At 38.8% G+C, this 12,141-nt stretch overlaps 1 protein-coding gene across 7 annotated transcripts in view; it reads left to right on the top strand.

The window, feature by feature from the left end:
• Positions 1–6,847, top strand: part of ZFAND4 (zinc finger AN1-type containing 4) — an 83,540-nt gene extending 76,693 nt beyond the window's left edge. For 3 of the 7 annotated variants that reach the window (XM_036461151.2, XM_036461152.2, XM_045570673.1), the window contains 2 exons: positions 4,676–4,793; positions 5,774–6,843. In XM_036461151.2, coding sequence (XP_036317044.1) covers positions 4,676–4,793; positions 5,774–5,909 — 254 coding nt within the window. In that variant the 3' untranslated portion in view covers positions 5,910–6,843. Of the gene's footprint in view, positions 1–4,675 lie in introns of all 7 variants that reach the window. The other 4 variants (XM_036461153.2, XM_045570676.1, XM_036461148.2 and 1 more) reach the window with 3 other exon arrangements.
• The last annotated feature ends 5,294 nt before the right edge of the window (positions 6,848–12,141 follow it).

Raw genomic sequence — 12,141 nt, 5'->3', positions numbered from 1 at the left:
GGGTTTTATTTCCTTCCTGCTAGGGAACGCCAGGCAGCACCCAGCCCTCTCCTCATCTCCACGCACGTGCGTGCGGGCGCGCAGCATGTCTCCGTACCTTAGGCTTTTTTTCAGCTCCTCTGATTTTCCTTCTGGTTTTCTCTTTCCTTCTTGTTGTAGAATTTTCAGTCAGTCGATTACCTGTAGCACTGGGCGATGTCCACTCTACATTTTAGTTGTATTCCATTGAAATTGTTGTGTGCTGCTGTGGTTAGGTGTCTACCTGAGCAGCCATCTTGGATCCTCTCTCTCCATTCTGTTTTTAGGACTCTGTATAATATTTTTTATTTCAGACAATGTATTCTTTATTTCTTGTTGATCCTTTATTATTTCTTGTTGATCCCTTATTATTTCTAGTTGATCCCTTTTCATATCTTCATAGGTCTTATTGACCTTTTCTAGGAAGTTCTTGAAAAACCTTATAAGCGTGGTTTTGAGCTCTATGTCCAGTCACTTCTTTTCCTCAATTTCTTTTGTTTGTGAACTGTTTCCTTGACTCGGCATTTTCACAGCTTTCCTGAGTTGGTAGTGTGGCTTTGTGTGCTAAGGTGTCCTATATGGTTCAGTGGGTCAGCCTCCCAGTTACCTGAGGTGGACAGTCTTGGTGTATCCCTTTGTGGGCTGTGTGTGCAGTCTTGTTGTTAAGCCTTGCTTATTGTTGGTATCACTGGGAAGCGTTGACCTCTAAGCCAATTGGCTATGAGGATCAGAAGTGTCTCAGTTAGGAGGGTTTCTGTATTCCACTTGAATGGGGCGGAGTCTCGGGGTGGCACAGACAAGCTTTGTTGAATCCCGTACAATTGGTTGCAGACAAGCTTTAGATTCCTGTCTGCCCCTCCCTAGGAGAGTCCTTATTGGCAGCGAACGAGGAAGCTAGCCACTGAAAGGGCTTCTGTGCTCCGCTTGGATGGGGCGGAGTCTTGGGTGGTGCAGACAATCTTTATTCAGCCCCTCCCTACGAGGGTCTGGTTTCTGAGTCCCGCAGTAATGGCCTCTGGCTTCACATACCTCCGAAAGATCTCTGCCCACTGCCTGACAGTCTGGCCTCTCCCTGTCTGTGGCCGTCTATCAGAGCAATATGGTGGTTCTGTTTTCCTTCCGAACAAGAAAGCTAGCCACACATTAGCTGTCCACCCTCTCGGTGCGCAGGGAGTAAGCCGGTAGCGAACTCGTCCCGCCCTCTCCACACTCCACAAGCAAGCCGGCAGCGAACTCTGTGGCCGCCTTTTTGCACGCACAGTTCTCCGCACCTTCACAGTTCCTGAGGTTCAGCGCGCCTTCTTTCTCCTTCCCAGATGGTAGAGCCTCCTCTCAGCCAGCCGTCCGGCGCTTCAGGGTGATGTTTCCCCTGTTTTTCAGTTCTAAATTCAAATTTGTTGTGGTAGGCTGCATTCGGATATCTACCCTATGCCGCCATCTTGGTTTCTCCAAGTATATATCTCCTTAGCTATATTTTTTAATAAATGTTTCATATATTATAATGCATTGGTCTAATTTTACTTGTTTCCATGTATATATTCACTTTTACCAGACCATTTGTTAAATTAAAAAGACTGTTCTTTTCCTATTGAATGGTATTGACACACTTATCAAAAACTATTTGACTATTTAAGTGAGGGTTTATTTCTGGATTCTCTAATTGTGTTCCATTGATCTATATGACTGTCTATGCCAGTACCACACTGTTTTGATTATTGTAGTATATTCACTTTTAACGTTATACTTATTTTTCCTTGATCCATATTCATGTCCTGTCCTAATCCACAGCTTCGCCTTTTGTGTTTCACTTATTTCTTCTCTCTTAAGTCAGGCCTCAGTGCTCTCCTCACTGCTCCTCTGAAACTGCTGTTGCTGAGGTTACCAAAGATCACCAAAATCCAGCGGATGCTTTGTATTTTTATCCTGATTGTTGTGGTCATCCTTTTTTTGTTAAAAAATAGGTTTTTACTTATTTTTTAGAGAGAGAGGAAGGGAGAGGGAGAAAGAGAAAAAGATGTGTGAAAGAGATACATCGATTGGTTGCCTCCTGTAGGCCCCCTGACTAGGGACTAAACCCACAACATTTATGCACAGAATAACATTCACTCCAGCCAAGGCTGTGGTCATCCTTCTTGAAATGGGTATTTTGTTGTTGTTGTTTTTTGTTTTTGTTTTTTGTCTCTTTCTCAAACTCTCTTTTTTCCTCTCTCATTCTGATTTATCACATTGTTGTAAATTTTTATTTTAACCTCATTTTTCTGTTGTACTTGTTTTACCAACCCTCTGGTATATACTCTGTTGCTTCCTACAACTAGAGCTCTGTAATTTGCTGCCATTTCCTTTCAGTAATGTCATTCTGAATTACCTACAAGAACCTATGAAAGTTTTGGTGTAAGTTTTATTTAATTGACCTACTAAGTTCCTCTTTGGTCCTTTTTGCTTTTCACCATAGGGTTTCCCTTGGAAATTTTATTCCTCTTTATTGCTTTAGTTATCATTTTAGGCAGATGATTACCAAACTTGCATCTTGAGCACTACTCTATTATTTTGTTGGCTGCATTTTCTGTTGGGTGAATTTTTTATGGATCATTGTGCTAGGTAAAATATTAGACCTGGAAATGCCAGACAAGTGAGTTAATCCAAATGTATTTAATCGTTTTCTCAAAAGCAATTCTTCACATCGACATTACTTTATTGACTTTTTAAAGATTTATACAACACACACTTGAGAGAAAGCTTCCGGGAGGAGTTGGTGGTTGATCTCTTCTTACAGGATAAGTCAGTTTTCTTAGATTGGCAAAGTAGAGTAGAGCACTTTAGAAGAGACTGTGCCTGTAAGGTGTCTGGTGCACCAGAGAGGAGATGATGTGATAAATGACTTTGGAAAGTTAGGACATATTAGAGTGCCAGTCCAAGGAATTTGACTCCCCCTCTCCCCCCATTTGTTGTATGAAACTTATATATGAGCCTTGATTAAATGACTAAAGAGTGGTTTTCTCCGGTGGGTGGAAAGGCATATGGAAACTGTTCTCATAGAAGATTGCACTTATGTTTTGGTGCCGCTTCATTCCTGACACAATGATGTTCTCTGTCTTAGTATATTCATAAGAGTTCTTGAATGAAAAAAGTTTGGGAAACATTGAGTTAAGCACCCTTAATGAAAGAAAAAAAAATGAAAGTATGACTCCACTGAACTAAACTATCATCAATAGATTTTTTTTACTTCGTTTAGGGAAGACCATTTTAAACCTGAATTTCAGGGATCAGTGCCATTAGATGAGCTTATACAGGATATCCAGTGGTATGTGCCTTTCCTTTGTGTGCGTGAAAATGTGTATCTTATTTTTATTTAAGAAGCAGAAAGTGTCCCATCACCTATGTGAAATGTTCTTTAAGTGCACTTGAAAAAGTGAATGCTAACTGAGTGGGTGCCCAGCATTATTACAATCATTCAGATAGTTGTTTCAAATGTTTCCAGTTTGGGGCAAGATCTGGGCATGTATTTTAGACTGGTAATCGAGCAGACGTGATTTTGTTGGGCTGGTACACCCAGCACCCAATCCAGGTTGTGAGAAAAGGTGTGTTTGTAAATCTAATTTTTTTGAAATCTTGAAAAAATTTTAGAGATGTTTAGCTGCCAGATAAACATTAAGCCCAGGCCTACCAAACCTTTCTCAGAAGCATACACAAAATAGGTACCCGTCCATTGACAGAAATTTTTCTTCTCATTCCTTCCCCTTATTTTGGTTTTCTTTGCCTCCTGCTTCTTGAACTTTGAGTGCTACCAAGCACTATGTACTTGCATTGTTGCAGCAACTATGGACGTGAGTTTGAGCCTCTCTACTTAGGAGGGATTTGTTGGAAATTTGCTCAGTTCTAAAAGCATTCCACTAGTAATTAAAGAAATAGATTTATTCTTTCTTATAACAGATACGTTCTTATTTTTAAGGTGAAAAATCAAGTTGTTACAATAGTACAGAATTCAGTAAAATTTTTTGAGAAGGTTGTACTGTGAAATCAACCATATTAGTAACTAATGCTAATATATTTTATGTAATTATAATGTTTAAAATTTCTACAATGCTCTTTATATATTAGAACTGAGTTGACCTTAAAACACTTAGAAGTCTAGAGAGAAGAATAGATGTTCTGGTATCTTAAAAATGAACAAATTGAAGTTGTGAAAGAATAAGTAACTTGCTTGATGAACTTGATTTCTATGGCATAATTATGAGTAAAAGATCAATTTCATGGGACTGCTGTTCCTTCTTGGTGTGAAAAAAACGCTGACTATACTACATACTACATTGTTTTTCAGAGGCCTCATAAAAATGATTTTGAATCAGAGATTTTTCTTGATTCACTGTCAAAATTTAGTGAACTTTGTATATGTTTATTGTCCTTAGAAATAATCACTAATGTGTTGGTGTGTACAAACATTCTAAAAATATGAGTCACAGTTAGTTAAAACCTACCACATCTTAAACATATAACAGTTCTACTGCATCTTCACTTGCAGATTCTGTAAATAATTTTAGATATAAAAATAGCACAAATTAATTTTTATGAAATAAAAGTTTGCTTGTGTTTTGCTTAATAGTATCTCACTTTTAGAATTTTATGCCTATATTAATCAAGGTTTGCTTTCTCTACACAGGAGAATGTACTCATCTTCTCCCACCTGTGCAAGCCCCTATTCAAACAAAGAAGAAAACAGCAAAACATTGTTTTCTTTGTGGGAAGAAAACTGGACTGGCTACTAGCTACGAATGCAGGCAGGTTGGCTAACTGAAAAAGTTGAGCTGCTTTCTTTGTGACAGCCCAACTTGGGAATACAATGTAAAATGCTCTTGAAGTTGGTTATTCAGAACATCATAAAGGTGATGTTCGTATGTCAGCCTTCAGTTTTCCTCCTAATTGGCTGCAGCATGAATTTCCAAACTCACAAGATCCTGCCCTGCCCTTTAAATTAGGAGGTTTAAACCAATGGGAGAGTACACTTTTTTTGTTTTATAATAGATATATTTAATTTTTTTTTGTTTTAATATAGCTTGGAAGAATCCCTCCTCTAATATTCTATTTTAAACTTAGTAAGAAAAGCCTAAATTTAAAATTAGTGTAGTATAAATTTTAACAATTATATGGTATGCTTTTATTTCAAAAGCATGAATATATTTACAGCTGAATAATATATTTACAAAAATTAATAAATTTTTTCATGCCCATTATTATTTCTTTCATTAGCATAGATTAATATGCTTCAAGGATGGTGTCTGCCCTTAGGTTGAGGCCAGATATTAAAAATAACTGCTGCTTTTTAGAGTATATTTTATTCAAATGGGAACAGCTTATTCTTATTGCTAGAAATATATTTTTAAATCCATTCATGGATTAGTTAGCTTTTACATAATTTAATTTTTTTTATTAGAAAAATTTCTCAGAACTTCATAGTTCTCCCAGGTATAAATAGTGGACTATTTACCAATTTTTGTGATTTTACTACTTCATAAAGGTCTATACCCTATTTCATTCCGTCATGGATTCTTTATTATAAACTCTCGTAATTATAGACAATTAACTTGTTCCTTTGGGGGTGGTGCTTTTGCTTGTTCAGAGGGGAAGGGAAACACCCTTGCTGAAGTTGCTCAAGAGAACCACAGGGCTCCTGTTGGCTGCCTGAAGTCAAGCTCTGATCTCCCAAAGAGGAGCCCCTGATGAAAATGTGACTATTCATGTGAACTTTCTTGTGCTTTAGATGTGGAAACAACTTCTGTGCATCTCATCGCTATGCAGAAACTCATGGCTGCACCTATGATTACAAGAGTGCAGGGAGGAGATACTTGCAGGAGGCAAATCCTGTGGTTAATGCACCAAAACTTCCAAAAATCTAACTTGCTCTGTGCCTAACTGTCTGCCTGAGGAATCGTGTTACAGTGACAGCCAGAAGAAATATTGTTAGACTGCATTAATTTTGTTCCATACCAAAAGATTTACCAAATAACAAAAGCATACAATGCACACTGTTGGAGAATGAGAATGCTACTGTATTTGACATCTCTATTTTTTGGTGAATCAAAAGTTTTAAAAGTAGTTTTAAAAACTTTAAATGAGTTAGCTTTGTTGTTGCATGTCTTATGTTAAGTACTTTATATATTTGATATTGCAATTTTACTAGACAAGTCTTCAAAAGACGCACTTTATGAAGTGACCATTGACTGCATAACTGTCTTCCACATTGTACAGAAATGACCTGTCATGAAATGGCACTATTAAAATAGACCACTTTTTGTGTGTGGGGGTGGGGTGGGTGGGGATTTTTAAAAGAAAAATCCCATGTGTGAAAGTTTATTCAGTTCACTAGCAAGTTCCTTTTTATTGCAAGCTACTTTTTATAAAAAAAAGAACATTTGGTTTCCCAGTGTGTTTTTAATACATATAATTCTTCCATATTCACATTGACATTCAGATATGTATCCATTCTATAAAACACATCATGTTAATCATAATATATATTTCTTAAAGTACTACTTTTTGAATGGTAATTTTAAAATGGATGTCCCACTTGTTGCCATTAAATACAGATCCCAACTTTTCAATTTTTGAAAAACAAAATCTCACAACTTGCTTTGTTTTTCTTATATGTTGGAGAAATTAAAATAAATATTCAATTTTATTATGAGTTTGATTATTTAAAATAATTTTTGAGTTATTTTTTGCTTGATCTCTTCACCTTTATCACTCAGTCCCCCAAACCTTTCCTCTCTGACAGCTGTCAGTCTGTTCCATGTATCCATGCCTCTGTTTCTATTTTGTTTCAGTTTTTTTCACTAGTTTCCACATATAAGTGAGGTCATATGGTACTTGTCTTTCTCTGACTGACATATTTCACTTAGCATAATACTCTCCAGGTCCATCAACATAGCTTCAAAGGGTAAATTTTTCTTCTTTTTTGTGATTGAATATGTAAATATACTAAATATATATATTTTTATTTCAGAGAGGAAGGGAGAAGGAGAGAGAGATAGGAACATCAATGATGAGAGAGAATCATTGATCAGCTCGCCTCCTGAATGCCCCCCACAGGGGATTGATCACACAACCCAGGCATGTAACCTCCCTGGGAATTGAATTGTGACCTTCCGCTTCAGAAGTCGATGCTCAACCACTGAGCCACTCCAGCTGTACCTTTTTTAGCCACTCATCTACTGCTTCCAAATCTTGGCAACTGTAAATAATGCTGCAGTGAACATAGGGGTGCATATATTTTTTAAGTGAGTCATAGGTAGTTACACTTTTATATTTTGAGGTAATGCATACTGTTTTCCACAGTGGCTGCACCAATTTGCATTTCCACTGACAGTGCACTAGGATTCCCTTTTCACTGCATCCTTTATTGCTTGTTGATTTACTGAAGGTAGCCATTCTGACAGATGTGAGGAGACATTTCATTGTGGTTCTAATTTGCATTTCTCTCGTGATTAATGACCTTGAGCATATTTTCATGTGTATTGGCCATCTGTACTTTCTCTTTGGAGAAGTGTCTTTCCAGGTCTTATGTCCATTTTTTAAATTGTATTGTTTGTTAAGTTCTTTATAAGTTTTAGATATTAACCTCTTATCAAATGTATCATTGGAAAATATTTTTCCCATTAAGTGGGTTCCATTTTCATTCTGTTGGTGGTTACCTTTGCTGTGCAAAAACTTTTTAGTTTGATGTAGTCCCATTTGTTTATTTTTCCCATCATTACCTTTGTCAGAGAAGATATATTAGAAAAAAACATTGCTATAAGAAATGTCTGAGATTTTAATGCCTGTATTTTCTTGTAGAATTTTTGTGGTTTTGAGTCTAACATTTAAACCTTTAATCCATTTTGAATGGATTAAGAAGGTAGTCTAGTTTCCTTTATTTGCAACTATCTGTTCAGTTTTCCAACACCATTTAGGCTGTCTTTATCCCATTGTACGTTCTTGCCCCCTTTTGTCACATTTTATTTATTTATTTATTTATTTATTTATTAATATATTTTATTGATTTTTCACAGAGAGTAAGAGAGAGATAGAGAGTTAGAAACATTGATGAGAGAGAATCATCGACCAGCTGCCCCTTGCACACCCCCCACCGGGGATGTGCCCGCAACCAAGGTACATGCCCTTGACCGGAATCGAACCCGGGACCTTTCAGTCCGCAGGCCAACGCTCTATCCACTGAGCCAAACCGGTTTCAGCCCTTTTGTCACATTTTAATTGACCATACAAGCATTGGTATACTTCTGGGTTCTCTGTTCTGTTCCATAGATCTCTATGTCTGTTTTTATGTCAGTTAAAATGCTGTTTTGATTTTCATAGCTTTGTAGTATAGTTTGATATTAGGAATATGATTCCTCTGATTTTGTTCTTTCTCAAGAATCTGTGGCTATTCAGGATCTTTTATGGTTTTATATACATTTTTAGAATATTCTAGTTCTGTGAAATATGCCATTGGTAACTTGATCGGAATTACTTTGCATTATAGATTGCTTATTATAGTTTGGAGATTTTATTTACTTAAAATATTTGTATTGTTGAGAATATTACAGATGTCCCCAGTTTTCTCCCCATTGTCCCACTTCACCTGGTTCCCACCTCACCCCAGGCCATCACTACACTATTGTTTGTGTCCATAGGTAATGCATACATGCATATATGTTAATTAATCTCTTCCCATTGCCCCCACTTCTTCTGAGATTCATCAATCTGTCCCATGTCCAATGTTTCCATGCCTCTGGTTCTATTTTATTCATCCATTTATTTTGTTCATTAGATTCCTTGTTCATTTATTTTAATTTTTAGATTCAATTATTTTTTTTTAATATTTTTTTATTGATTTTTTACAGAGATGAAGGAAGAGGGATAGAGAGTTAGAAACATAGATCAGCTGCCCTCTGCACACACCCCCACCGGGGATGTGCCTACAACCAAGGCACATGCCTCTGACCGAAATCAAACCTGGGACCTTTCAGTCCGTAGGCCGACACTCTATCCACTGAGCCAAACCAGTTTTGGCTAGATTCAATTATTGATACATACGTATTATTGCCATTTTATTGTTCATATTCTTTTATCCTCCTCCTCCTCTTTATCCTTTTCTTCTTCTTCTTCCTCCTCCTCCTCTTCCTTACTAACTTCTTTTCTCTTGCTGCTTTTAGATTTTATCTTTAAACCTTGGCATTTTAATTATGATGTGTCTTGGTGTTGGCCTCTTTTGATTCCTCTTGATTGGGACTCTGTGCTTCCTAGACTTTTAAGTCTATTTCTTTCACCAGGTAGAGAAGTTTCTGTCATTATTTTTTCAAAAAGTTTTTCAACATCTTGCACTCTCTCTCTCCTTCTGGTACCCCATGATGCGAATGTTGGTATGCTTGAAGTTGTCCCAGAGGATCCTTGCACTACCTTCATATTTTTGGATTTTTTCCTCTTCTGATTGGGTGTTATTTGCTTTCTCATATCCAAATAATTGATTTTATTCTCAGAATCCTCTACTATACTATTGAATCCCTATAAATAATTTCAGTTAGTGTATGCTTAATATCTGACTGGTCCTTTTTCATGTCTTTGACATTCTCACTGAGATCCTTGAAAGTCTCACCAAGACCCTTGAACTCTTATTAAGATCCTTGAGCAACCTTAACAACATTGTTTTGAACTATGCATCTAGTAATTTCCTTGCTTCCATTTATTTAGCTCTTTTTTTGAAAACTTCTTCTGTTCTTTCATTTGCGACATGTTTCTTTGTGTACACATTTTGGCTGCTTCCCTGTGTTTTTTTCTGTGTATTAGGTAGAACTACTATGTCTCTGGGAATTGGTAGAGTGTAGTAGATGTTCTGTAAGGCCAAGCGACTCAGCCTCCCCAGTCACCTGAACTGGGCACTCTCGGTGTGCCCCTGTGTGGGCTGTGTGTAGTCTTGTTGTAGCTGAGACTTGATTGCTGTTGGCATCACTGGGAGGAAATGACCTCCAGGCCAATTGGCTGGGAGAACTAGTTGTGAGTACAATGGGAGAGCCGCAGTGTAGGAAATACCCTATGGAGCAGGACTTGCTTCAGTAGGGAATTGGTGCTCACTGAGTATGCCCCTTGAGTGTGTCACTCATGGAAACATAAAGTTGTAATCTGGTGTGGTCTGAGGCTATGCACCAGGTGCACTGGCTCTGGGGCCTTCTGGGAGGTGCAAAGTCAGCCACTGTGTCTGTAGCTCTGGCAGGGGCTATAGCACAATCTACAGATGGCTACTACTTGGAAGTGCCCAAGAAAGGCCAAGCTGTGAAGACTAGTTTTCATGCTGGGTCTTGCTGACACCAGCAGCTGCTTGTTTTGAGAGATTTTAGGAAAGTCTGAGGCCTAAGCCAGAATAGACTGTTCGTATACAAACAGTTTGAGTGGGGATACAATTTGGATGGGACAGGATTTCAGGGAATCACCAGGGGGAAGCAAACAGTTTGAGCCAGGCTGATGTAAACTCAGCTCTATAATGTGGGAGGTCTCTGCATAGGAACATTGAACCCTGTGAGCTTTCCTGCTGGGAGAAAGCCATCTCCCAAGTTCTTGCTCCAATTCCAGACAAACCAGTGCCTCCCAGTATGTCCCTGGATCCTCCCCAAATTGTTGTCCCAAGGCTGGAGCATAGAGTGAGTGTTTTTGAGTAAGTTCGTGTGCCGGCCCATTGAGTTGAACTGCCTGGATCTCCAGCAATTTCTGTGTTATCAGCCACAATTCCCACTGGATTTTACAGACCCAAGGTAAGGGGACTTATCTTCCCAGCTCTGGAACTCTGGGCTGGGGGTTTGGTGTGGGGCTGGGACTCCTTGCTCTTCATAGGAGGACTTTGCAGCCAAGAAAAATCTCCCAATAAAAAAACACCACATATGGGTGTCAGGCCAACCCATTCTGTGCCTTGGTTCCTGTACCAGTCTTAGTGCACTTTATTCTTTACTTCTCTAGTTGTAGGGTTCCGATTCAGCTAGATTTAAGGCAGATCTGATTGATGATTGTTCTCTATTTTAGTTTCAATTTTGATATGGTTGTGGGAGGCAGTAAGTTTACCTATGCTACCATTTTGGTTCTCAGTATGGACATTTTAATTATGTTAATTCTGCCTATCTATGAACATGGTATATACTTCCTCTTATATACATAATCTTCAATTTCTTTCTTCAGTGTCTTATAAGAGTACAGGTCTTTTACATCCTTGGTTAAATTTATTTCTAAGTATTTTTTTTTATACAATTGTAAATGGAATTGTTTTCTTAGTTTTGTTTTCTAATCATTATCCTATGTAATAAAAGAGCAATATGCAAATTGACCATACCTCTGCAACACCACACCCACTAGCCAATCAGGAGCAAATATGCAAATTAACCCAAACTTGATGGCTGTGGCAACAGAGAGAGCAGAAGGCTTGGGTTTCCCTGGCAATGGAGGAAGCCAAGATTTCTGCCTGCCCTGGCAGGCCCAGGCCGCCACTCAAGGCTACAAAGTTTCAGTTATAGAAGATCAATAAATCCCAACAAAAATGGCAACAGCCATGGAGCTGGAGAGAGTAAGAGGCTTGAGTTGTCCCCAGCGATGGAGGAAGCCAAGCTTTCCAGCAGGCTTGGCCTCCACGCAAGGCTACAAAATTCCAATTATAGAAGATAAATAAATCCCAACAAAAATGGCTGTGGCCAAAGAGTGTGCAGGAGGCTTGGCTCTGCTCAAGGCTAAAAAGTTTCAATTATAGAAGATAAATCCCAGATACCAGGGCCTCTGCTTGGGTCACGGGGGGGGAGGGGGGGCATGGCCAGCCTGCAAACCACCACAGGCCCCTCACTCAGGCTGCCCCACTCCCCAAGGGAACCCCCACCATGATCCAGGACACATGTCAGGACAAACCAGCTGGCCCCCATCTGTGACCAGACCTCTATCCTATCTTATCTAATAAAAATTAATATGCAAATTGATCATCACTCCAACACACAAGATGGCTGCCCCCATGTGGACACAAGATGGCCACCACAAAATGGCCAGCAGGGGAGGGCAGTTGGGAGGGACCAGGCCTGCAAGGGAGGGCAATTGTGGGCAATCACGCCAGCAGGGGAGGGCAGATAT

Source organism: Pipistrellus kuhlii, unplaced genomic scaffold (assembly GCF_014108245.1).
Source record: "Pipistrellus kuhlii isolate mPipKuh1 unplaced genomic scaffold, mPipKuh1.p scaffold_m20_p_35, whole genome shotgun sequence".
In the NCBI taxonomy this organism is placed as follows: Eukaryota; Metazoa; Chordata; class Mammalia; order Chiroptera; family Vespertilionidae; genus Pipistrellus; species Pipistrellus kuhlii.
This window is presented reverse-complemented; position numbering and strand designations above follow the sequence as displayed.